The 21,680-nt window shown below is 64.8% G+C and overlaps 1 protein-coding gene across 1 annotated transcript; it reads left to right on the top strand.

Annotated features, from left to right (window-relative positions):
- Nucleotides 1-1,365: 1,365 nt before the first annotated feature.
- Nucleotides 1,366-20,297, top strand: COL1A1 (collagen type I alpha 1 chain; the record flags this gene model as incomplete). The annotated part of the gene is made up of 51 exons (XM_082297271.1): nt 1,366-1,381; nt 7,694-7,888; nt 8,039-8,073; nt 8,173-8,208; nt 8,292-8,384; nt 8,466-8,534; nt 9,200-9,244; nt 9,474-9,527; nt 9,739-9,792; nt 9,917-9,970; nt 10,080-10,133; nt 10,239-10,292; nt 10,390-10,434; nt 10,683-10,736; nt 10,844-10,888; nt 11,037-11,090; nt 11,347-11,445; nt 11,533-11,577; nt 11,658-11,756; nt 12,013-12,066; nt 12,158-12,265; nt 12,512-12,565; nt 12,753-12,851; nt 13,017-13,070; nt 13,151-13,249; nt 13,367-13,420; nt 13,879-13,932; nt 14,036-14,089; nt 14,197-14,250; nt 14,504-14,548; nt 14,648-14,746; nt 14,904-15,011; nt 15,354-15,461; nt 15,562-15,615; nt 15,729-15,782; nt 15,884-15,991; nt 16,083-16,136; nt 16,455-16,508; nt 16,685-16,846; nt 16,962-17,069; nt 17,165-17,272; nt 17,421-17,474; nt 17,564-17,671; nt 17,946-17,999; nt 18,120-18,227; nt 18,343-18,396; nt 18,564-18,671; nt 18,758-19,040; nt 19,562-19,752; nt 19,831-20,073; nt 20,151-20,297. The coding sequence occupies 51 exons, from the start codon at nt 1,366-1,368 to the stop codon at nt 20,295-20,297; spliced, it is 4,296 nt and encodes a 1,431-aa protein (XP_082153397.1).
- Between the last annotated feature and the right edge of the window lie 1,383 nt (nt 20,298-21,680).

Raw genomic sequence — 21,680 nt, 5'->3', positions numbered from 1 at the left:
GGCTTTGCCCCAGTTTCATCGCTCCGAAAACCTTTTGTTGGGGGGCCACGCCCCCTCCCGAGCAGGCCACGCCCACGCGGTCACGCCACGCCCCTTTCGCCCCAATTCCCCCCCTTCCAGCCCGCCCCCCCCCCCGCTCTATTTCCACGACGGCCGAATCCCGCTGCCAGAGGGACGTGGCGGGGGTGGGGGGGGACACCGTGGGGATGGGGAGGACACCGTGGGAATGGGGGGCACATGGAAAGGATGAGGGGACCCCACCAGAAATGGGGATCCGGTGCAGATGGGGGGACGCTATGGGGATCGGGGGACACTGCAGGAATGTGGGACATCCCATCAGGAATGGGGCCCCCGTGGGGACGGGGGCATAACGGTGGCGCTGGGGGAGCCCCGTCAGTTTGGGGGATTCCGTGGGGCTGGGGGGGACCCGGGAGGGACGGGGGGACACTCCCAGGCTGTGAGGGAAGAGTTAACCCCCCCGGCTGTGCCGGTCCCATCCCCTGGCAGGGAACTGGGATGAACTGGGGGAGCAGGCAGGGAGGGCCGGGAGGAAGGTGCTGACGTGGGGCCGGGGAGAAGGAGGAGGAGGAGGAGGCGGAAGAGCTGGAGCTGGAGCATCGCTGCTGCTGGGCCGAGCTCCAGCTGGAGGGACCCTCGCTGAGGGGGCACCAGCCCCGCGCCCCCTGCCCGGCCCCAGCTCTTCCTGGGCTCAGACCCCCACCCCAGAGCCCCTCAACCCAACAACCCGAACCACCCAAATACCCCAATCCATGAACCCCAACCACCCAAATACCCCAACCAACCCCAACCACCAATCCCCCAACCCCAACAACTGAGAACCCCAACTCAAAACGCCCAATAACCCAAATACCCCAACCCACGAACCCCAACCACGTCCAGCCCACCAACCCAGATACCCCAACCCAACACCCCTAAACCCCAAACTCCAAATACTCTACCCCAAGTAACCACCCAGCCCAAACAGCCCCAGGAACCCGAGGACCCCAACCCATCGACCCCAAGCACCAACCCAAGCACCCAAACCACCTGAGGACCCCACCCCGACAGCTCCTCCCACCAACCCAAATACCCCAACCCCAATCCAGGAGCCCCAGCCAAGGCCTGGCTCCCCGCTGGCAGTCAGACCCCCCTCAACCCGGCAGCTTTTGGGGGGAGGTTGGTGCCGGTTCAGCCCTTTGGGATCCAGGGGATGCTCCACAGCTCTGCCCCCACCCAAAGCCACCAAACCTTCACCCCCACCCCCCTGCGGGGCTCTTGGGGTTTTCAGCCCCTTGCACCAAGGTTTTGGGGTACAGCCCTCCCCAAGGGGACCCCCGGGACCCCCCCTGCCTCGCGGGGGCGGCGATGGGGGCGGCGGAGGGTGCGAGGCGGGTTCTGGCAGCACCACGGCGCGGCCACGTGGCACCGGAGCCACCGTCCCCGCCGGGCTGCGGGCGCCGGTCCAGCCACGGCCGATGAGGTCACCGGGAGAGCTCCCAGCCAGGCTCCGGAGCCGCCGGCAGCGCGGGAGCGCTCGCGTTCCCATTCCTGTCCCCAGCCCCAGCCTCTCCCCGTGCCCATTCCTGTGCCCATCCCGTCTTCAGCACTGTCCCCATCCCTGTCCCACCGCGCCTCATCCCCCTCCCTGTCTCCATCCCTGTCCCCATCCCCACAAGGAATGAACCCAGCACATCCCGGGGATGTTTTTCCTAGGGTTCAGGGATGAGGAATTCCCTCCCCGGGGGACTTTGGGGTGCCCTAGATACCCCCACATCCCCCCAGGCTCACGGCCCGGCCGGGGTCGGACTGGGGAGCATCGCCCCCTCCCTGGATTGCCCCCGGGCTGGGGGTGGGGGCAGCGAATTCTTCAATGAAACTGAGGAGGAGGAGGAGAAGGGAAAAAAAAAAAAAAAAAAAAGAGGAATAAAAAGGGGAAAAAAAAGGAAAAAAAAAGGGAGTCAGGAACGGAAAATGTTCGGCGTGGAGCTCGTCCCTCAGAGTTTCCATCCGGGCTCTGCGAGCCCAGAGCTGGGCGGCTGCTCCCGGCCTGGGACACCCTCCAGAGCCCCCCGACACCCAAAACCCCCCCCCCCAGATACCCCCAGCTCTGCTCCAGACCCAGGTCCCGGGGTGAGGGGGTGCAGGGGGGGGATGAGCCCCCCAGGAGGGGCCCAGCCCCTGGGAGGGGTCACACCCTGACTCCCCATCCCGCGGGACCCATCCCAGGTGGCCGAGCAGAACCAGGTCCCCTCCTCAGCCCGGGGGTCCTGGGTGGGGACACGACCACCCCGCTGCAGCCCCCCGGGCCGGCGGTGCCCCCGCCGAGGGAGGAGCGGCGTTGGCATCCCGGAGGCCAATTTAAGCAATTTTCCCTGGAAATAGCCGGGAGTCGCGGCCGTGATTACGGGGTTCTGCCCTGACGCCGCAATTGAGGGCGCCCAGGGCCGGAGGCCACCAGGAATAGCCGGGGCGGTGCCGGGCTGCGGCCGCGGAGGGGGAAACTGAGGCACCGCGTCGCCCACCACGTCCCCATGGGGAGGTGACAAGTGGGGGGGGAGGATCGCGTGGATCGGGTCTGAGCAGGGGGGGTCTCGAGAAACACCCCCCCCCCCCAAAAGGGGCTTCCTGGTGGTGGCACGGTGGGTTTGGGGGGACACCGCGCTCCCTTGGGGACATCAGCGTGGGGACCCCCCTTTTGTGGGGTCAAACACCTGCGTGTCACCTCCCGGCAGGGCACCGCCCTCACCCTCACCGGGACGGCCACCAAGAGGGGGGGGGGACACGCCCCAGTGGGGTCCTGTGGGTGCGGGATGGGGAGGGGGCGCCGGGGGGGACACAGGGCCCGGGAGCGGCTCCCGGGGCTGCCGAGGGAAGCGCGGGGGGAGAAAAAAGGGAATTAATCCGATCCATGTGTCCGGGCTGCCGGGAGGAGTTAACTCGCTCCAGATGCCGCTGTCTGCTCCAGCTCCTCGGCAAACAAACCCCGCACCCTCCCCCAAAACCCCCCCCGCACCCCCTTTTTCCGTCCGTCCTACCCAAAAGGAGTGGGGGGGCTTCCCCCCTTCATCCTCGCCCCCCACCCTCGGGGCGACCCCTGGCCCGGAGGTGGCCAAAGGGTTTTTGGGGCACCCGCCGGCTTTTTGGGGCATCCATAAACTTTTGGGGCACCCACTGCATTTTTGGGCATCCCTCAGCTTTTTTGGCGCGACCGCTAATTTTTTGGGGTGATCTCCCAGTTTTTGGGGTGACGGCCAAGTTTCTGGGGTGACCCCCATCTTTTTGGGGTGGCCGCCTCCATTCCCACCCCTTGGGCCACATGCCCAGTTTGCACCAGTAAAAACCAGTCTGGAACATGCGGGAAAAGCTCTGGGATTCCCCCAAAAGCTGAGGGGGGGCTGAGTGGGGCACCCCCGTCCCCGACACCCCCAAGGAGCGGGAGGGTCCCGGGTAGGTGCCCCCGCCCCGAGCACCCAAAATCCTGCAGGAGCCCAGGCCTGCGCTCGGCGTCTCCCATCCCGTTTCTGAGGATCCTAATGACTTTTCCAGCCTTTTTTTTTCATAATCTTCTTCTTCTTCTTCTTCTTTATTTTTTTTTAATTCAAAGTGGGAATTCTTCCCTTTTCCCAGCCCCCAACCCCTTGTCCCACATTCCTGGGGCGGGCGGCCGGGGGTTGATGAGGTGGCATCATCCCGTCCTTCCCCCCTTTTTCTTTTTTTTCCCCTCCCTCTCCATATATACATAAAGAAAAAAAAAAAAAAAAAAGGAAAAAAAACACCCAGGCCGATGACATTCTTTTCTTTTCTGTCATGCTGCAAAAATTAAAGACACATCTTCAGCCTGGAGCCCGGCCAGGGCTTTTCGAGTCGCCAGGGCAGGATTGGAGGAGGCTTCGCCTGCAACGTGTCTCGGATGCATGGATACAGGGCTGGAGAATGGAATCGGGGCTGGAGAGTGGAATCGGGGCTGGATATGGGGCTGGGGACAGGGCTGGGACACCGGCGTGGGCACACGTGTGACCCCCCCAGCCCTCCTCCAGTGTGTTTTATTTAATATTTAAATTTAATGGCAAGAAAACAAAATCTCCCGGTGGCACCAAGGGGGGGTGACGTGTCCTGTGTCGTCCCCCCCCCCCCCCCCCCCCCCCCCCATTATTTCCTTGTTAAATTGCACGGATTTGGGGTTTTCCTGGGAGAAAATCAAAGAATGTCTTAGTGGGTTCACTCTGCAGTGCTCCCAGTGCTCCCAGTATTCCCAGTATTCTCAGTATTCCACTGAGCCTCTGAGTGGGCAGCACAGTGGCAGGAGGGACTAGCGGAGTGCTCCCAGTATTCCCAGTATTCCCAGTATTCCCAGTCTTGCACTGATCCTCAGCACGGTGGCGGGAGGGCAGGCAGAGGTGTGAGGGCTGAGCCCAGCTCTCCCAGCGCTCCCAGAATTCCCGGAATTCCAACCAGACTGAGAGCCCTCAGCGCAGTGGCGAGAGGGACAAGCGGAGTGCTCCCAGTGCTCCCAGTGCTCCCAGTACTCCAATGAGCCTTCAATCCCAGCGACAGGGTGGACAGAGGCTGAGTAAGCCCAGTTTGCCCAGTTCTCCCAGTATTCCCAGTAATCCAATGAAGCTCCAAGCCCTCAGTACCCTGGTGGGGGGGACGAATGGAGGTGTGAAGGCTGAGCCCAGTGTTCCCAGTTCTCCCAGTATTCCCAGCATTCCAATGAGCCTTTAAGCCCTCAGCACAGTGGTGGGGAACAGAGTGAGCCCAGTGTTCCCAGTACTCCCAGTATTCCACCAAGCCTTCAATCCCTCAGCACAGTGACAGGAGGGACAAGCAGAGCGCTCCCAGTGCTCCCAGTGCTCCCAGTGCTCCCAGTGCTCCCAGTATCCCGTGAGCCCACAGCCCCTCAGCACAGCGTGGGGGGCACAAGGGCTGAACCCACCTTTTCTCTCCCCCCCAGCCCCATTTCCCACCCCATTCCCTAAAAAGCCCCCCTGGAAAGCGGGAGCTCCCCCTCCCGCGGGTGCCACATTGGCCGTGTCCCTCCCCGCTCCGCTCCCGAGCTCCCGGCCCTGGTACAGACGTGGATTTTTTTGGCTGTAATTACACCCTCCCCAAATTGCACGGTAGGTTGTGGATCATTGTCCAGGAGCTTTTGCTTTTTCCAACCAACGTGGCTCCTTCAAATGTGGAAACGGCCGTGGAGCCGTGCCAGGGGGGGAGCGAGGGGAGCGAGAGCAGCGAGGGAAAGGAAGGGAAAAGAGGGAAAGAAAGGGCTAAAACCACGAAGTGAGTGGGTTTGGGGGAGGGGTTTGGGGTGTCTGTGGTTCTTGGAGGGGCTGCGGGGTTGGGGTCCCTCAGGGGATGCTCTTGGGGACCGTCCAAGGGATGCTCTGGGACGGGTGGCCTTGGCCCTGCACCGTGCTGGGGTTTGGTCCGCTGGAGGAGGGTTCCCGTGGGGAGCCGTGGGTGGGTTTTGGGGTGTCCCAGCTGCAGGGCGGCTGTTTGGGGGGGGGGGGGGGGGGGGGGATTCCAGGGCCTTGCTGCAGCTCCTGGCGTCGCGTGGCACCGGGGTCCCCAAAGCGCCACGTGCCACATCGTCTGTCCCCACCCACCCAGCCCTGCCGAACCTCCGAGTGTGCAAAACCCCCCCAAAATCACAACCCCCGCCAAAATCCGCACCCCAAACCCCCCGTAAGCCCCGGCCCGGCCATCCCGGCCCCTGCCCCGCTGCGGAGCACACGCGTGTGCTCGGCCGTGTGTGCGTGTGCTCGCCTGTGTTTGCGTGTGCACAGACACACGGCCCGGGGGGGGGCAGGGGGTGCCCCCCGACTCGCTGGGTGCCTCTGATTGGCCGAGGGGGCCGTCCAAAATCCGCTGCTCGCGCCTGGTCCCACCTCTCGCCGGCGGAGCATCGTATAAAAGGGCCGGCGGAGAAGTGGGCAAAGGGCAGTAGGAAGTTTCTGCTGGGGTCTGGATTTGGAGCTCCAGGGTTGGATCGGCCCCGTATGACCCCAAGCTAAGAACAAAAGAGACCCCAAAGAGTCTACATGTCTAATATTTAGACATGTTCAGCTTTGTGGATTCTCGGTCACTGCTGTTGATAGCAGCGACTGTCCTACTCACCCGCGGGCAAGGAGAGGAAGACAGTGAGTAGTGGGCGCTGGGTGATGCTCCTCACCCCGGTGGGACGCGGGGAACGGGGTGGGACGGGGTCCGGCGGCACCGGCAACGCCCGGTCCGGCTGCCCTGGGGTGGGCAAGGAGGAACTCGGGGTGGGCGTGCGGAGCGGAGAAGGGGAATTAGGGGGAAAGCAGGGAAATGAGGGGAAAATTCAAAAAGAAAAGAGAAGAGGGTTCGGGGGGTTTGGGGTTGGGAGAAAAGGGGTTTAGGGGAGCTGTGGGGGTGAGGAGTCGGGGCGCCCTGCCAAGAGCGGGGATGGAAGGAAGGGTGGAGAGGATCCGGCGGGGAAGGAGGGAGCCGGGACGGAGGGGAGGAGGAGGAGGAGGCCGGGAAGGGAAAGGAAAGGGGGGAAAGAGCGCGGGAGAGAGGAGAGGGGGGAGAGGAGGGAGAGGGGGGGGCCCAGCCCCGGGATCTGCGAAAGCCATCAGGAAAGAATTAGAAAAGTCTCGGATGATTCATAAGCAAAATGTTTCGGCAGCCGGGGGAGCGGGGGCTGCCAGCGGCGCGGGCCGGGGGCACGGCCGGGGTCACCCCCCACGCCACGGCCCCCGTGCCCCGCTGCCACCTGCGCCAGGGGACACGGGGGGACCCTGGGCCCGGTGCCCATCGCTTTTTGCCCAATTTTGTCCTTTTTTTTTGGGGAACTTCTTTGGTGCTTAAAAAAAAATTATGAATATTATTATTGTTGTTATTATTATTGTTATTATTATTATGCATTTTGCACTGACAATGCCCATCCCGCATTTCCCCTTCTCCATTCCCCATTTCCCGTTCTCCGCCCTTCATTTCCCATTCTGTATTTTGCATTTTCTTTTTCCAGAAGAATTTTACATTTTCCAGTTGCTCTTTTTTTTTTCTTTTTACATCTTTTTTTCTTTTTTTTTCCTTTTTCTTTGCCTTTTTTGCCCCCTTTTCCTTTTTTATCTCTTTGCATTTTTTTTTTTTTTTTTTTGGTGTGGGGTTTCCACGAGCTGGTGCAGCCCCTCGCCCCCTCCCCACCCCAGGACCCTTCCCCACCGTGGGGCCACCCCCGGGCCTGGCTGCTCGCCCTGCGCTCCCCTCCCCACGCAGCCCCCGCCCGCCTCCACTCTCTGGCCTCCCGTTCCCCGATCCCATCTGGCCCGATCCAGCCGCATCCCGCAGCCGCCTGGATCTAATTTCAGCCCAGACTTTGGGGCCAGCCCGCCCCGTCCCATCCCACCCATCCCATCCCACCCCAGCCCACCCCGCCCCGTCCCTGTCGCGCTCCCCACGGGTGACGGGGACCCCCCTGCCCTGGGGGCTGTTTGCCTTGGCCCCATCCGCACGGAGCGAGTGGCTGGAGGGATTTTTTGTTTAAATTCCAGCGTATGTGGGAAGAGTTTATTGTGGAGCTTTTCCCGTGTCACCGCGCTGGGCTGATGAGAACCAGATGAAGGGAGAAGCGCCGCGGGAGCGGGGAGGGGGCTGAGGGGAGGGGGGAGAGCCGGGCAGGCTCCGTTCCGCCCCTCCTGACGCCGCTCCCGCCCCGTCCCAGTCCAAACCGGGAGCTGCATCCAGGATGGGCTCACGTACAACGACAAGGACGTGTGGAAACCAGAACCGTGCCAGATCTGCGTCTGCGACAGCGGCAACATCCTGTGCGACGAGGTGATCTGCGAGGACACCTCCGACTGCCCCAACGCCGAGATCCCCTTCGGAGAGTGCTGCCCCATCTGTCCCGACACCGACGGTACCGCGACACCCCCCCAGCGATGTCCCAGCGCCCCCGGGGACCGGCGGGCCCAGTGTTCCCTCCCCCCCCCTCCGGGTGTCTGGGCTGTGGGATGGGTGTGGGGTGGGTGATGCTGCGCTGCTCTGAACCCCCTTTTTCCCCCCACAGCCTCCCCTGCCTACCCAGAGAGTGCTGGAGTAGAGGTAAGGGCTCCCCAAAACGCAGCCCCCCAAATTTCACACCAGCCCCGCCCCCATATTTGGAGCCCCCCTTTTCTAACCTGTTCTGTCTCTGCCCCACAGGGTCCTAAAGGAGACACCGGCCCCAAAGGAGACAGGGTGGGTGTTTCCTGCCCCCAGAGCCCCCCGCTCTGCAGAGACCCCCTCACCCCACTGGAGCTCACTCCCTCTTCTCTCCGCAGGGACTCCCCGGCCCCCCCGGCAGAGATGGAATCCCAGGACAGCCCGGACTCCCAGGACCCCCCGGCCCTCCCGGTCCCCCAGGCCTCGGCGGAGTGAGTGTGGGGGGGTCCCTGGTGGCGCAGCTCCCCGGGGGTCCCGTGCCCCGCTCACCCCCTGCTCTCCCTCTCCCGCAGAACTTCGCGCCCCAAATGTCCTACGGCTACGACGAGAAGGCCGGAGGCATGGCCGTGCCCGGGCCCATGGTGAGCCCGGGGACATGGGGGACACCAGGGGACACGGGGGGACATGGGAGGACAAGAGGGGCACAGGGGGTGGGTGGGGATGAAGCTGGGCAAGGAGACAGGAGCCCTCCCTGTGCCAGTGATGTCACTGGGCACCAGGACATGGCAGGGACGGGAGGATGCTGGGCCTGGAGGGGACAGGGATGGGGACAGGGATGGGGACAAGGATAGGGACAGGGAATGAGTGGGGATAGGGACAGGGAATGAGTGGGGATGGGGACAGGGATTGTGACAGGGAATGAGCGGGGATAGGGACCGGGATGGGGTAGCAGTGGGGACAAGAGATGGGTGGAGGTGGGAACAGGGATGGGGACGTGGTGTTGGGGTGGCAATGGGGACAGGCAATAGGGACAATGCAATAGGGGCAATGGGGACATGGCAGTAGGGACAGGAATGGGGTGGCAGTGATGACAGGGAGTGGTTGGTGATGAGGACAAGGAAAGGGGGTGATGGGGACAGGGAGGAGGTGGTTTTGGGACAGTGATGGGGTGGAAGTGAGGACAGCAGTGGCCTGGGGGTGAGGTGGCAACAGGGCCCAGTGGATCCATCAGTGGGGTGGTGATGGGGACAGGGACAGGGACAAGGTGACAAGGCACTGACTCCTCTTCTCTTTCTGTTCTCCCCAGGGCCCAGCTGGTCCCCGTGGTCTCCCTGGCCCTCCCGGTGCTCCTGTGAGTGTCACTTCTTCCTGTCCACTTGGGTTTGGGGACAAACAACCCCCAGGGCCCCTCTGGGTGGTGGTGGGACAGGTCAGGGGATGTCCCACCCTTCCTGCCAGCTACAGAAGCACGTGGGGACAACATCCTGTTGCTACAAGGACACCGCCACTGCCACTGGGGGATCCAGACCCAAACTTCACACTTTCTGACCCATTTTTTTCTCTTTATTTTTTCCCCACAGGGTCCTCAAGGTTTCCAAGGCCCCCCTGGTGAACCCGGAGAGCCCGGTGCTTCTGTGAGTGCTGTCACCTGCTGCTCCAGCTGATGTCCCCTGGGGTTGGGGACAGTGCTGCTGTTCCCAGATCTGGCTGTGGCCACACTGTCCCTGCTCTGGGATCCATGGGAGTGGGGCTGGCAGGGCCTGGCACTGCCCAGGGTGGGTGGCAGGGTGACAGGGGGCAGTTGTCACCCCCAGCACCCTCATCCCTGCCCTCCCTCTCTCCTAGGGCCCCATGGGTCCCCGAGGTCCAGCTGGCCCCCCTGGCAAGAACGGAGATGATGTAAGTGGCCTGTCCATGGGGTCCCCTCCCCAGTTTGGGGCCTGGTGGCCCTGCCAGCCCCCCCAGGCGAGCAGGAGCTGCCTGGCTTGGGGACGTGCCACCAACGCGGTGTCCTTGTCCTCAGGGTGAAGCTGGCAAGCCTGGCCGCCCCGGAGAGCGGGGTCCCCCCGGCCCCCAGGTGAGACACACGAGGAGACACCCCCAGCTGTCCCCCCCTTGGGGACAGGGTGCTGTGGCGTGGGGACAGCCCCCCCAGCACCTCCATCACCACCTCTCGTTTCCCCCAGGGTGCTCGAGGTCTCCCCGGAACCGCCGGCCTGCCAGGCATGAAGGGACACAGAGTGAGTCCCCCCCCCCCGTGCTGGTGACATTCAGGGGCGGGGGACCCCTGACCTCACCAAGGGTCCCCTCCTGACCCCCCACCTCTTCTCCCTCCTGCCCCCCAGGGTTTCAGTGGTCTGGATGGTGCCAAGGGTGAGCCTGGACCTGCTGGCCCCAAGGTGAGGAGTGGTGGCAGTGTCACCCCTGTCCTGGCAATGTCCCTGCTGTCCCCTCCTCCCCAAGGAGCAGGTCCCTCATGGTGTCCTTCCTCCTCAGGGAGAGCCCGGCAGCCCTGGAGAGAACGGAGCTCCTGGGCAGATGGTGAGTGCTGGACCCGGGGGGGTGGGGGGTTCTGGGCAAGAGGGGACAGGGATGGGGGTGACACCTGATGGGGATCCAGCTCCTCCTCAGGGATCCACCAGGGAATGGGGCGGGAGGGGTTCAACCCCTTGGAAACGTCACCGTGGGCAGCAGCAGGGGGGGCACAGGGATGGGAGGAGGCTCAGAAAGCGGGAAGTGTCCACCAGGTGACCCAAACGTGTCCTAAACCTGTCCTGTCCCCTCCCCAGGGTCCTCGTGGTCTTCCCGGGGAGAGAGGCCGTCCCGGCCCATCTGGCCCCGCTGTGAGTATTTGGGATGGGTAGGGCTGAGACCCCTGCCTGGGGCACAGGGGGCTGGGGGTCACCTGTCCCACCCGTGGGCGCCACTCACGGTGTCCCCTCTCCCCCAGGGTGCTCGTGGCAATGACGGTGCTCCCGGTGCTGCCGGTCCCCCCGTAAGTACCCCCGACCCCGTCCACCCTCCTGCAGCTTCCCGGATGGGGAATCCTGGCCGGGAGCCAGGGCTCTGCCGCCTGGGGATCCCGCCCGCGCCAGGTGTGGGGTGGGATCCCCCCTCTGACTCACGCGCTCTCTCCCACTTAGGGTCCCACTGGTCCCGCTGGTCCCCCCGGCTTCCCCGGTGCCGCTGGTGCTAAGGTAGGGCCTGCCGGACTCTGCTGGGCTGGGAGGGACTGGGGGGCGCTGGGAGCGTGGGGTGGGGGAGGACTGGGCAGGGAAGGGGCTCCGAGGCCGAAGTGCCGTGGACTGGCACTGCCTGGGGCAGGGGGACACGTGGGGACATCGCCAGCCGTGTGCCGGGCACCTCTCCCGGCTGTGCCTGCACGGGAAGGAGCTGCAGACGGAATCGCCCCTGGTGCTCACGGCTCTTCCTCCTCCTCCTCTTCCTCCCCAGGGTGAGACCGGTCCCCAGGGAGCTCGTGGCAGCGAAGGTCCTCAGGGTGCCCGCGGTGAGCCCGGTCCCCCCGGCCCTGCTGGCGCTGCCGGTCCAGCTGTAAGTGACATCCGAGGGCTCCCTGTCCTTTGGCCTCGCGTCCTGCCAGCCCCGCCGTGACCCTCCTCTTCCTCCTTCTCTCCGCAGGGCAACCCCGGTGCTGACGGCCAACCTGGTGCCAAGGGCGCGACCGTGAGTGTCCCTCGTGTCCCCCCCCGGCTGGGGCAGGAGGAGCTGTGCTGCTTCCTCACGGCCTCCTGTGCCTCTTGCAGGGCGCTCCTGGCATTGCTGGCGCTCCCGGCTTCCCCGGTGCCCGCGGTCCCTCCGGACCCCAGGGTCCCAGCGGTGCCCCCGGCCCCAAGGGCAACACCGTGAGTATCCCTGGGCTCCTCTTCCCGGGCTTGGGTCCTCTCATCTGCTCCAGGAAGTTCCTGGAGCTCCTCCTGGAGCACCTGGAGGTGCCTCCTGAGGTGTCCCATGGTCCCTTCAGCCCTGCCAGGGCAGGGCGCTGCTGGCGGTGGCAGATGCAGGGCCCTTGTCCCTCTGAGGGTTCATCAGGACGTGACTCGAGGGTCCCTCTGCTCTTCAATCCGGTGTTAAACCTTTTCCCTCTTCTCTCCCCTCCAGGGTGAGCCCGGTGCTCCAGGCAACAAGGGTGACACCGGTGCCAAAGGCGAACCCGTGAGTGACCCCCCAAGGTGTCCCTGGGGGCGCGGCCCCTCCTGGCTCCGGCCCCCCCTGGGGGTCCTCATCCCTTCGCCTCCTTCTCCAGGGTCCCGCTGGTGTCCAAGGCCCCCCCGGTCCTGCTGGCGAGGAAGGCAAGAGAGGAGCCCGTGGTGAGCCCGGCCCCGCTGGGCTGCCCGGCCCCGCTGGCGAACGTGTGAGTAGCAGCGTCCCTGTCCCCACCCCCGCCATGCCCCTGTCCCCATCCCCGTCCTCCTCCCATCTCCCCGTGTCCAGCGGCCGAACCCTGCGTGAGCTTGGGGACACGGTGGTGACATCCCCAGCCCCTTCAGGCTGCTCCCACTGGTGGCCATGTCCCACTCTGGCACCTCCCTCCCCTGCACCCCCAGGCCCCCCGAGGTCCCCCCGTGTCCCCACACTGACCCTGTCGTGTCCCCCGCAGGGTGCTCCCGGCAGCCGCGGTTTCCCTGGTGGTGATGGCATCGCTGGTCCCAAGGTGGGTGCCCGTGTCCATCTGCGGGACAAAGTCGCGTCAGCGGGGCTGTGGGGACTCTGGGCATTGTCACCTGTGCCCACGCAGTGGCCACAGCGTCTCCGTGTCGCTGCCACCTGCGGTGACACGGCTCTGTCCCGGTCCCCGGCTGCTGTCCTGCAGCTGGGTCACCCCTGTCCCCTCTTCCCAGGGTCCCCCCGGCGAGCGCGGCTCCCCCGGCCCTGTTGGCCCCAAAGGATCTCCTGGTGAAGCTGGACGCCCCGGGGAACCCGGACTCCCCGGTGCCAAGGTGAGCGGGCGCAGTGACACGGTGACACGGAGCCATGTCGGCACGGGCACTGGGCTGTCCTGCTCTCTGTACCGACGGAGGAGCCGCTTTCCAGGATGCTCCCGTTCTCTGGAGCATCCCCTGGGATTCCTGAGCTCCTGACCCCCCCCTCCCGCTGCCTCGCAGGGTCTGACTGGAAGCCCCGGGAGCCCCGGTCCCGACGGCAAGACCGGCCCCCCTGTAAGTTGTCCCCGCTGATGTCCCCTCCTCCCCTGGCTCGCCACGAGCCCAGCTAACGGGGCGCTGGCTCCCCCCGACAGGGTCCCGCTGGTCAAGACGGACGCCCCGGCCCCCCCGGCCCCCCCGGAGCCAGAGGCCAGGCCGGCGTGATGGGATTCCCCGGCCCCAAAGGCGCTGCGGTGAGTGCCACCGTACCTGAGGGACCCCGCCTGCCTCCACCGCCACCAGCCGGGAGCTCAGGGGACCTGTCCCCCCTCCCCGGTGTCGTCACGGGGCTCATCCCGATCTGCTTTTAGGGCGAACCCGGCAAACCTGGCGAGAGAGGAGCTCCCGGTCCCCCCGGCGCCGTGGTGAGTGTGGGGTGGGGCACAGACAGGGCGGGGGAGGTGACAGGGAGAGTGACCCCGGTGTGAGGTGACAGAGAGGGTCACCGTGGTGCGGGGTGACAGGGAGGGTGGCAGGGAGCATCACCCAGGGCATGGGGTGGCGGGGAGGGACACCCTGGCACGGGGCAGCCGGGATGGGGTGTGAATGGGGTGTGAATGGGGTGTGAGGTGGCCGAGCGGAGCAGGGAAGGCTCCAGGCCCGAGGCCGCAGCGGGATGAGGTGTTCGGGATCCCGTCCCGGTGGCTACCGGCGGTGTTGGAGCGGGGACAGCGGGCTGACGTGGCCGCGGGCAGCTCGCCGCGGTGTCTCCCTGCCTTCGAAGGATCCCGTGGCCGTGTCCAGGCCCACGCCCAGCCTGGGGGCGGGGGACACAGAGCCGTGCGGGGGCCGCTCTGAGCACCCTCCTCTCCCTCCTCCCCAGGGCGCTGCTGGCAAAGACGGTGAAACCGGTGCCCAAGGTCCCCCCGGCCCCGCCGTGAGTATCCCCCAGCCCGCGGCCACCCACGGCCGTGCCCGGCCACCGGACAAGGGGCTCGGGAGCCACCTGCCCCCCTCCATGCTTGTCCTGTGTTCCCCAGGGTCCCGCTGGAGAAAGAGGTGAACAAGGTCCCGCTGGTGCTCCTGGCTTCCAGGTGAGGGGTGTCCCCTTTCCCAGCAGGGGGACAAAGCCCCCAGGGTACGGGTGACATTTCCCTCATCCCCTCCGTGATGGCTCATGGCTCCTCTTCTTCCTCCCCAGGGTCTGCCCGGCCCTGCTGGCCCCCCTGGCGAGGCTGGCAAGCCTGGTGAGCAGGTGAGTGTGGGCACTGGGGACCCTCCTGTCCCCTCCCCGTCGCCCCTCTCCGGGTCACATCAAGGGCTGCTGGTGGGGTCCCTCCATGTGATGTCCTCCATGCAGTGGGGGAGCAGTGGGAATCCCAGCCCTACCCAGGGAATGAGGGATCCCAGGGGGCGCCCCGGGGACCCCTCTGCCTGTCCCCAGTGTCCCCAGTGTCCCCAGTGCCACCCGTTCCCCTCTGACTCGTCACTCTCTCCCTCCTGCCCAGGGTGTCCCCGGAGACGCCGGAGCCCCCGGTCCCGCCGGTGCCAGGGTAAGCTGAACCCCTCTGTGTCCCCCTGAACTCGGGGCACCCCAAAGTGCCCCAAACCCCCCTGACGGCCTCGGGCCCTCTCCTGCCTCCTCTCCCCAGGGTGAGAGAGGATTCCCTGGAGAACGCGGTGTTCAAGGCCCCCCCGGTCCCCAAGGTCCCCGTGGTGCTAACGGTGCTCCCGGTAACGATGGTGCTAAGGTAGGTGCCAGCCGGGGAGTGTCGGGGACTGTCCCCAGCTTGTGGGGCACGGCTGTGAAGGTGGCTGGGTTTGGCTTCACCCCCTCGGCTGGGACTGAGGCCGGGATGGATTTGCTGTGCTGGCATCTCACTATTCCCTGTTTTCCCTCTTTCCCAGGGCGATGCTGGTGCTCCCGGAGCCCCTGGAAACCAAGGGCCCCCCGGTCTGCAGGGTATGCCCGGAGAACGTGGTGCTGCCGGCCTGCCAGGCGCCAAGGGTGACAGAGTACGTGTCCCCGAGCCCCTTGTGTCCCCAAACCCCTGGGGTCCCCCCGGTCACCTGTTCCCCACCATCCCTGTGCCCCCCTCATCATCCCCTCGGGGCTGGATGTGTCCCCGAGCCAAGGCTGGTGGGCAGCAGCGCCCTGAGGAGGGGATGCTCTGTGTCACCTCTGTCCCCATCCCCTGGGGACAATCCCTCAGTGAGAGCCCAGCTCTCGTGAGGAGAAGGAGGATGGTCCCAGCCTGTCCCAGCGAGGATGAAGAGCCAGGGATGTCTCAGTGCAGAGAGGGGCGAACTCCTGCAAGGGACCTGTCCTTGTAACCCACGCTCGTGTCCCTCCCCCAGGGTGACCCCGGTCCCAAAGGTGCTGATGGCGCTCCTGGCAAGGACGGTCTCCGAGGCCTGACCGGTCCCATCGGCCCCCCCGGCCCCGCTGGTGCTCCCGGTGACAAGGTAGGGACGTCCCGCAGGGACAGGCGTGTCCAGGCAGCCACCGCCACCTCCTCGCCACAGCCCTGATCCTCCTTCTTTTGTTCTTCCTCCCCTTTGCCAGGGTGAAGCCGGTCCCCCCGGTCCTGCTGGTCCCACTGGTGCTCGTGGTGCTCCCGTAAGTGTCCCCTACCCTCGGAGATGGCCCTGCCATGGGTAGCCGCTCCTTGGTGGCCGTGGTGGCCGTCCCCTGCTTGTCTCACGCTGTTCCCTCCCGTCTCTCTTTCCCAGGGTGACCGCGGCGAGCCCGGCCCTCCCGGTCCTGCTGGATTTGCTGGCCCCCCTGTGAGTGTGACGGCCTCGCCTTCCCCCTCTCGGGGGGTCCGCTCCCCCTCCCCAGGGTGCTGCTGAGCCCCCCGGACTGACCCTGTCCCCCTGTCCTGCAGGGAGCTGACGGCCAGCCTGGTGCTAAAGGTGAAACTGGGGATGCTGGAGCCAAGGGTGACGCCGGTCCCCCCGGCCCTGCCGGCCCCACTGGTGCTCCTGGACCTGCTGTAAGTGCCCCCCCTCACCCTCTCCACTGGCTGGGGTGCAGCTCCACAGCACAGCTCACCCCTCTCCTCTTCCTCCTCTTCCTCCCCACAGGGTGCTGTTGGTGCTCCCGGTCCCAAAGGCGCTCGCGGAAGCGCTGGACCCCCTGTAAGTACCGGTCTTGTGGGGAGGGGGCATTTGGGGGAGTTCGGGGACCCCCCACGGCTGTGAACAACCCCAAGGTGCTTTAGCTCTTTAGCTCTGCTTCCCCGAAAACGTCTGGGGATGGCAGCAGAGGGGGGTGGCTTCATCCCAGCAGGAGATAGAGCGGAAAAGGGGGGGGTTGCCTTTATACCCCCAAAATCAGCCCCCCTGGTGGGCACTCTCCTCCGGGACACCGGGATTCCCTGTGTGATCCCCGGCCAGGGGATTGTCCCCTGGACCTTTGGATCCAACCCCACTGACTCCAGCTTTCCTCCCTTCCAGGGTGCTACTGGTTTCCCTGGTGCTGCTGGACGCGTTGGACCCCCTGGCCCCTCTGTGAGTACCCCTGGGGGGGAGATGTGGGGGGCTGGTGCTGGGGGCACAGGACAGGAGGTGCTGGGCACCATCCAGGTGCTGCGCCCTGTCCCACTTGGCACCGGGACACCGCTGGCCGCCCCTCAGCCGGCAGCGAGGGGGTCCCGGCCTGACGGCACCGCCTCCCCCCCTCGCAGGGCAACATCGGCCTCCCCGGCCCGCCCGGCCCCAGCGGCAAAGAAGGTGGCAAAGGACCCCGCGGTGAGACCGGCCCCGCTGGCCGCCCCGGAGAGCCGGGACCCGCCGGCCCCCCCGGCCCCCCCGGCGAGAAGGGAGCCCCCGGCGCTGATGGCCCCATCGTGAGTGACCGCCCTGCCCCGACCCCTCTGCGGGTCACCCCCTCTCGCCGTCCCCTCCGCCGCGGGGGTGACGCCCGCCGCTGCCCCCGCCCTGAGGCTCTGTCCGTCCCCGCAGGGCGCTCCCGGCACCCCCGGACCCCAAGGTATCGCCGGCCAGCGCGGTGTCGTCGGTCTCCCCGGACAGAGAGGCGAGAGAGGCTTCCCTGGGCTGCCCGGCCCCTCCGTGAGTACCGGGGGCTCCCGGGAACCGAGGACACCGTCCCCTCCCCGAGGTGGGTGTCCAGCGGTGTCTGACCCCCCCGTTGTGTCCCCCCGCAGGGTGAACCCGGCAAACAAGGTCCCTCCGGCTCCCCCGGCGAGCGCGGCCCCCCCGGTCCCATGGGCCCCCCCGGCCTGGCCGGACCCCCCGGAGAAGCCGGACGCGAGGTGAGTGAGTGACCTTGGGGGCGGGGGGGCACGGACCACCCCGTGCTGAGGACGTGCCCGCTCAGGGCACCGATGGGGGCTGCCCGTGGGGGGCTCAGTGAGACCCTCGGTACCTCCCACCCCTAACGGGGGTCTCTGCTCCCTCTAGGGCTCTCCCGGTGCTGAAGGTGCCCCCGGCCGTGACGGTGCTGCTGGTCCCAAGGTGAGTGGGCTCTGACGGGGCACGGGAGGGGTGATGGGGCAGTGCTGGACCACACTGACCTCTCCTCTTCCTCCTCCTCCTCCTCGCAGGGTGATCGTGGTGAGACCGGCCCCGCCGGCCCCCCTGGTGCTCCCGGTGCCCCCGGTGCCCCCGGCCCCGTCGGTCCTGCTGGCAAGAACGGAGATCGCGGTGAGACCGTAAGTGATGCTCTTCCCACAGCTCCCCTGGCACCCCCCGGGCCGGGGACACCCCAAACGGGCCCCGTTCTGGGGTCTGGTCCCGGGCTCAGCTCTTGCTGCTGGAAGGAGCTTCCCCAGGAAGCCACAGGGGCCACCACCCTGCAAAGGGCAATGCCAGGGATGCCACCACCCCGCTCGGGGGTCCCTGAGCATCTCAGGGTGGTTCTGCTCCAAGCCAGCAGCAGCAGGAGGTGCAGGACGCTCTAACCTGTCCCCTTGTCTCCTGTCCCAGGGTCCCCAAGGTCCCGCTGGCCCCCCTGGTCCTGCTGGTGCTCGTGGTCCTGCTGTAAGTGATGTTCTGCTGCGTCCTCCTCGGTGCCTCTGTGTCCCCACAGGCGTGGGGACAGTGACTGGCCTGGACCTCACTCAACTCATCTTCCTCCTCCTCCTCCTCCTCCTCCTGCAGGGTCCACAAGGTCCCCGTGGTGACAAAGGTGAAACCGGTGAACAGGGTGACAGAGGCATGAAGGGTCACAGAGGCTTCTCTGGTCTCCAGGGCCCACCTGGTCCTCCCGTAAGTCCCGTGGGGTGACGGTGACCGCAGACGCTGCTGCACGTCCTGGAGGCAGCACGAGGCGCTGATGTCACCTCTGATGTCGTTTCTTCTTCTTCCTCCTCGATTGTCACAGGGCTCTCCTGGTGAACAAGGTCCTTCTGGTGCTTCTGGTCCCGCCGGTCCCAGAGTGAGTCCCGGGATGAGCTGTGACATCCAGCCACGACCGTGGCACCGCAGGGGGGGCGGGGGGTCGCCATTGCCGTCGTGTTTCCCGTGGGGACGTGGGTCGGGGCTGGAGGGGACAGCTCTGTCCGGGCTGCACGGCCACGCTCACCTTTTCCTCCTGTCCCGCAGGGTCCTCCCGGCTCCGCTGGTGCTGCTGGCAAGGACGGTCTGAACGGGCTGCCCGGCCCCATCGGCCCCCCCGGCCCCCGCGGCCGCACCGGCGACGTCGGCCCCGTCGTACGTCTCAACCCCTCCGCCCTTCCGGAGCCGCCCGCCTTCACCGCCCGCTCCTCCATCATCATCCTCCTCCTCTCCTCCCGCAGGGTCCCCCCGGCCCCCCCGGGCCCCCTGGTCCTCCCGGCCCCCCCAGCGGCGGATTCGACTTCAGCTTCCTGCCCCAGCCACCCCAGGAGAAGGCCCACGACGGTGGCCGCTACTACCGGGCCGATGACGCCAACGTGATGCGCGACCGCGACCTGGAGGTGGACACCACCCTCAAGAGCCTGAGCCAGCAGATCGAGAACATCCGCAGCCCCGAGGGCACCCGCAAGAACCCCGCCCGCACCTGCCGTGACCTGAAGATGTGCCACGGCGACTGGAAGAGTGGTCAGTGTCCCCTCGGTCCCCGCTGGCCCCTCAGGGCTCTCACCTCCATCTCTGTCCCCTTTGCTGCTCCTCACCTCTGTCCTTCTTCCACCCCCGGGTTCATCCTCACCTCCCCTCCTCTGTCCTGTCTCTCCCGTCTGCTCTCCCGTCCATCCTCCATCCTCCATCCTCCATCCCTCCCTCTCCCATTTGCTCCTCTTCTTCTTCCTCTTTTCCTGTGGCTGGTCCATGCTCCTCCCCCGGCTCCCTCCTTTCCCCTCCTCACCTCTCTCCTCATCTCCCATGGCTGCTCCTCACCTTCCTCCTTCTTTCCTTCATCCTCGGTCTCTCCCATCCTTCATCTCTCAGCTCCCATCCCTCACCCATCCCTCTGCTCCTTGCCTCCATTCTCCATCCCCTGAGTCTGTTCCTCACCCTCATCCTTCATCCCTCCTGGCTATTCCTCACTCCCATCCCTCTGGCTGTCCCTCCCCTCCATCCCCCTCCTTCCCCTGTCCCTGACCCCGTCCCTGTTCCCTCAGGCGAGTACTGGATCGACCCCAACCAAGGCTGCAACCTGGACGCCATCAAGGTCTTCTGCAACCTGGAGACAGGCGAGACATGCGTGTACCCGACCCAGGCGTCCATCGCCCGCAAGAACTGGTACCTGAGCAAGAACCCCAAGGAGAAGAAACACGTCTGGTTCGGCGAGACCATGAGCGACGGCTTCCAGGTGAGCCCGGGGGCCGCGGGGGCGCGGGGACAGCGGGGCCGGAGCGGCTGTGTGGTGACCGACGTCCCTTCCCCGCAGTTCGAGTACGGCGGCGAGGGCTCCAACCCGGCCGACGTGGCCATCCAGCTGACCTTCCTGCGCCTCATGGCCACCGAGGCCGCCCAGAACGTCACCTATCACTGCAAGAACAGCGTGGCCTACATGGACCAGGCCAGCGGCAACCTCAAGAAGGCCCTGCTGCTGCAGGGCGCCAACGAGATCGAGATCCGCGCCGAGGGCAACAGCCGCTTCACCTACGGCGTCACCGAGGACGGCTGCACGGTGGGTGCCGGGCCGTGGCCGCGGGGGGGAGGCGGGACGTGCCGTGGGGACGGGGGGTGACCGTGGTGTCCCTGCAGAGTCACACGGGCACCTGGGGCAAGACAGTCATCGAGTACAAGACGACGAAGACCTCGCGCCTGCCCATCATCGATTTGGCTCCTATGGACGTCGGCGCTCCGGACCAGGAATTCGGCATCGACATCGGCCCCGTCTGCTTCTTGTAACCCCGGACGCCCCACGCGTGACAGGAGAGAGTAATAATAATGATAAAAATAATAATAATAATAAAAAAAACCACAAAAAAAAACCAGCCAAAAAAAAAAAAAGGAGAAAATTTCACATGGACTTGAATTTGTGTCGGTTTCTATCCAGCGTCTCTGAAACAACTCCAGTTGTGTTGCCGTAAGAGAAAAACCTCAAAAACCCTCCCAAAAAAAAAGCATTCAACCAAAAAAAACCAAATAAAAAATACAAATAAATGACTTTTTCAAACAAAATCACCAGGAAGTGGGTTCGCTTGCTTGCCCCCCCCTCATTCCTCAGCCCCGGAGACGGCAAAGCTCAGCTCCCCGAAGGGTCCCCAAGCCCCCTGGGACCCCCAGGCCCCCCCCAGCCCTTTCGCTTCTTGCATCTCATTAGAATTTTAATTTTTGCTGCGAGGAAGATGTTGAACTCCTGGTTATAATTTGCTTTTCCCCCCTTGTTCTGCCTCTTTCTCTCCCCTCTCCTCCTTATTTTTTATTTGGATATTGCTGATTTTGAGTTCTCTCGATTTCCTTCCCTTCTGGTTAGTTTTTGTTATGATTTTTTTTGTTCGTTTGTTGTTTGTTGTTCATTTTATTTTTATTCAGGCAGCAAAACCAATTCACTCCCAGGCCCACCGGGGGAGCCCCCGCCGCGGAGCAGCTCCGGCCCTGCGCTGACCCCCCTGTCCGGATGGCTACCTCACCACTCTCGGGGTGTTTCATCGTCTTTTTGAGTCTGAATTTTTGGGGTTCTTTTTGTTTTTTAGCTTCGTTTGGAGCTTTTCAGCCGTGCCGGGACTTTCCTGCCAGGTTCAGAGCAAAGGTGCTAATTTTCCCCCTCGTATTCCCCCTCTTTTTCTCTTCGGTTTCTTTGTCGTTCTCTTATTTTGATTTTCCTTTGGAGGTTTCTTTCCCTCAGGATTTTTATCCTGGTTTTGGGGTTTTTTTTTAATTGTTATTTTTAAATATTCTCTTTAATTTTGGCCCCGGAACACCCGACCCCGGGACCGCCTGGTGCTACAACCTCCAAAGAGGTCTCAGCTTGGTCTGTTTTAATTCCCCTCTATTTTATGGTTTATTCCCCTCCTTTTTTTTTTGCTGCTCAGCTCCACTCGGGAATTTTCCAAAGGTGCTACTCTCCCCTCCCCCCGCCACCTCCATCACCCCACGAGCAAATCCCGCAAAGCAAGAGCCATAAAATTCCAAGGGAAAAAGGGATAAATCGAGTTTCCAGGTTGAGCAGGTGGAACTTCAGCTCCACTCTCATCTTCCAGCAGCTTTTTCTCCATCCATCCATCCATCCATCCATGATCCATCCCACCCTCCATCCATCCATCCACGCCTCCATCCCTCCTCCATCCC

This window comes from Coloeus monedula (assembly GCF_965178545.1).
Source record: "Coloeus monedula genome assembly, chromosome: 26".
Taxonomy (NCBI): Eukaryota; Metazoa; Chordata; class Aves; order Passeriformes; family Corvidae; genus Coloeus; species Coloeus monedula.
The sequence above is the reverse complement of the archived record's forward strand: the minus strand, read 5'-3'. Positions and strand labels throughout refer to the sequence as shown.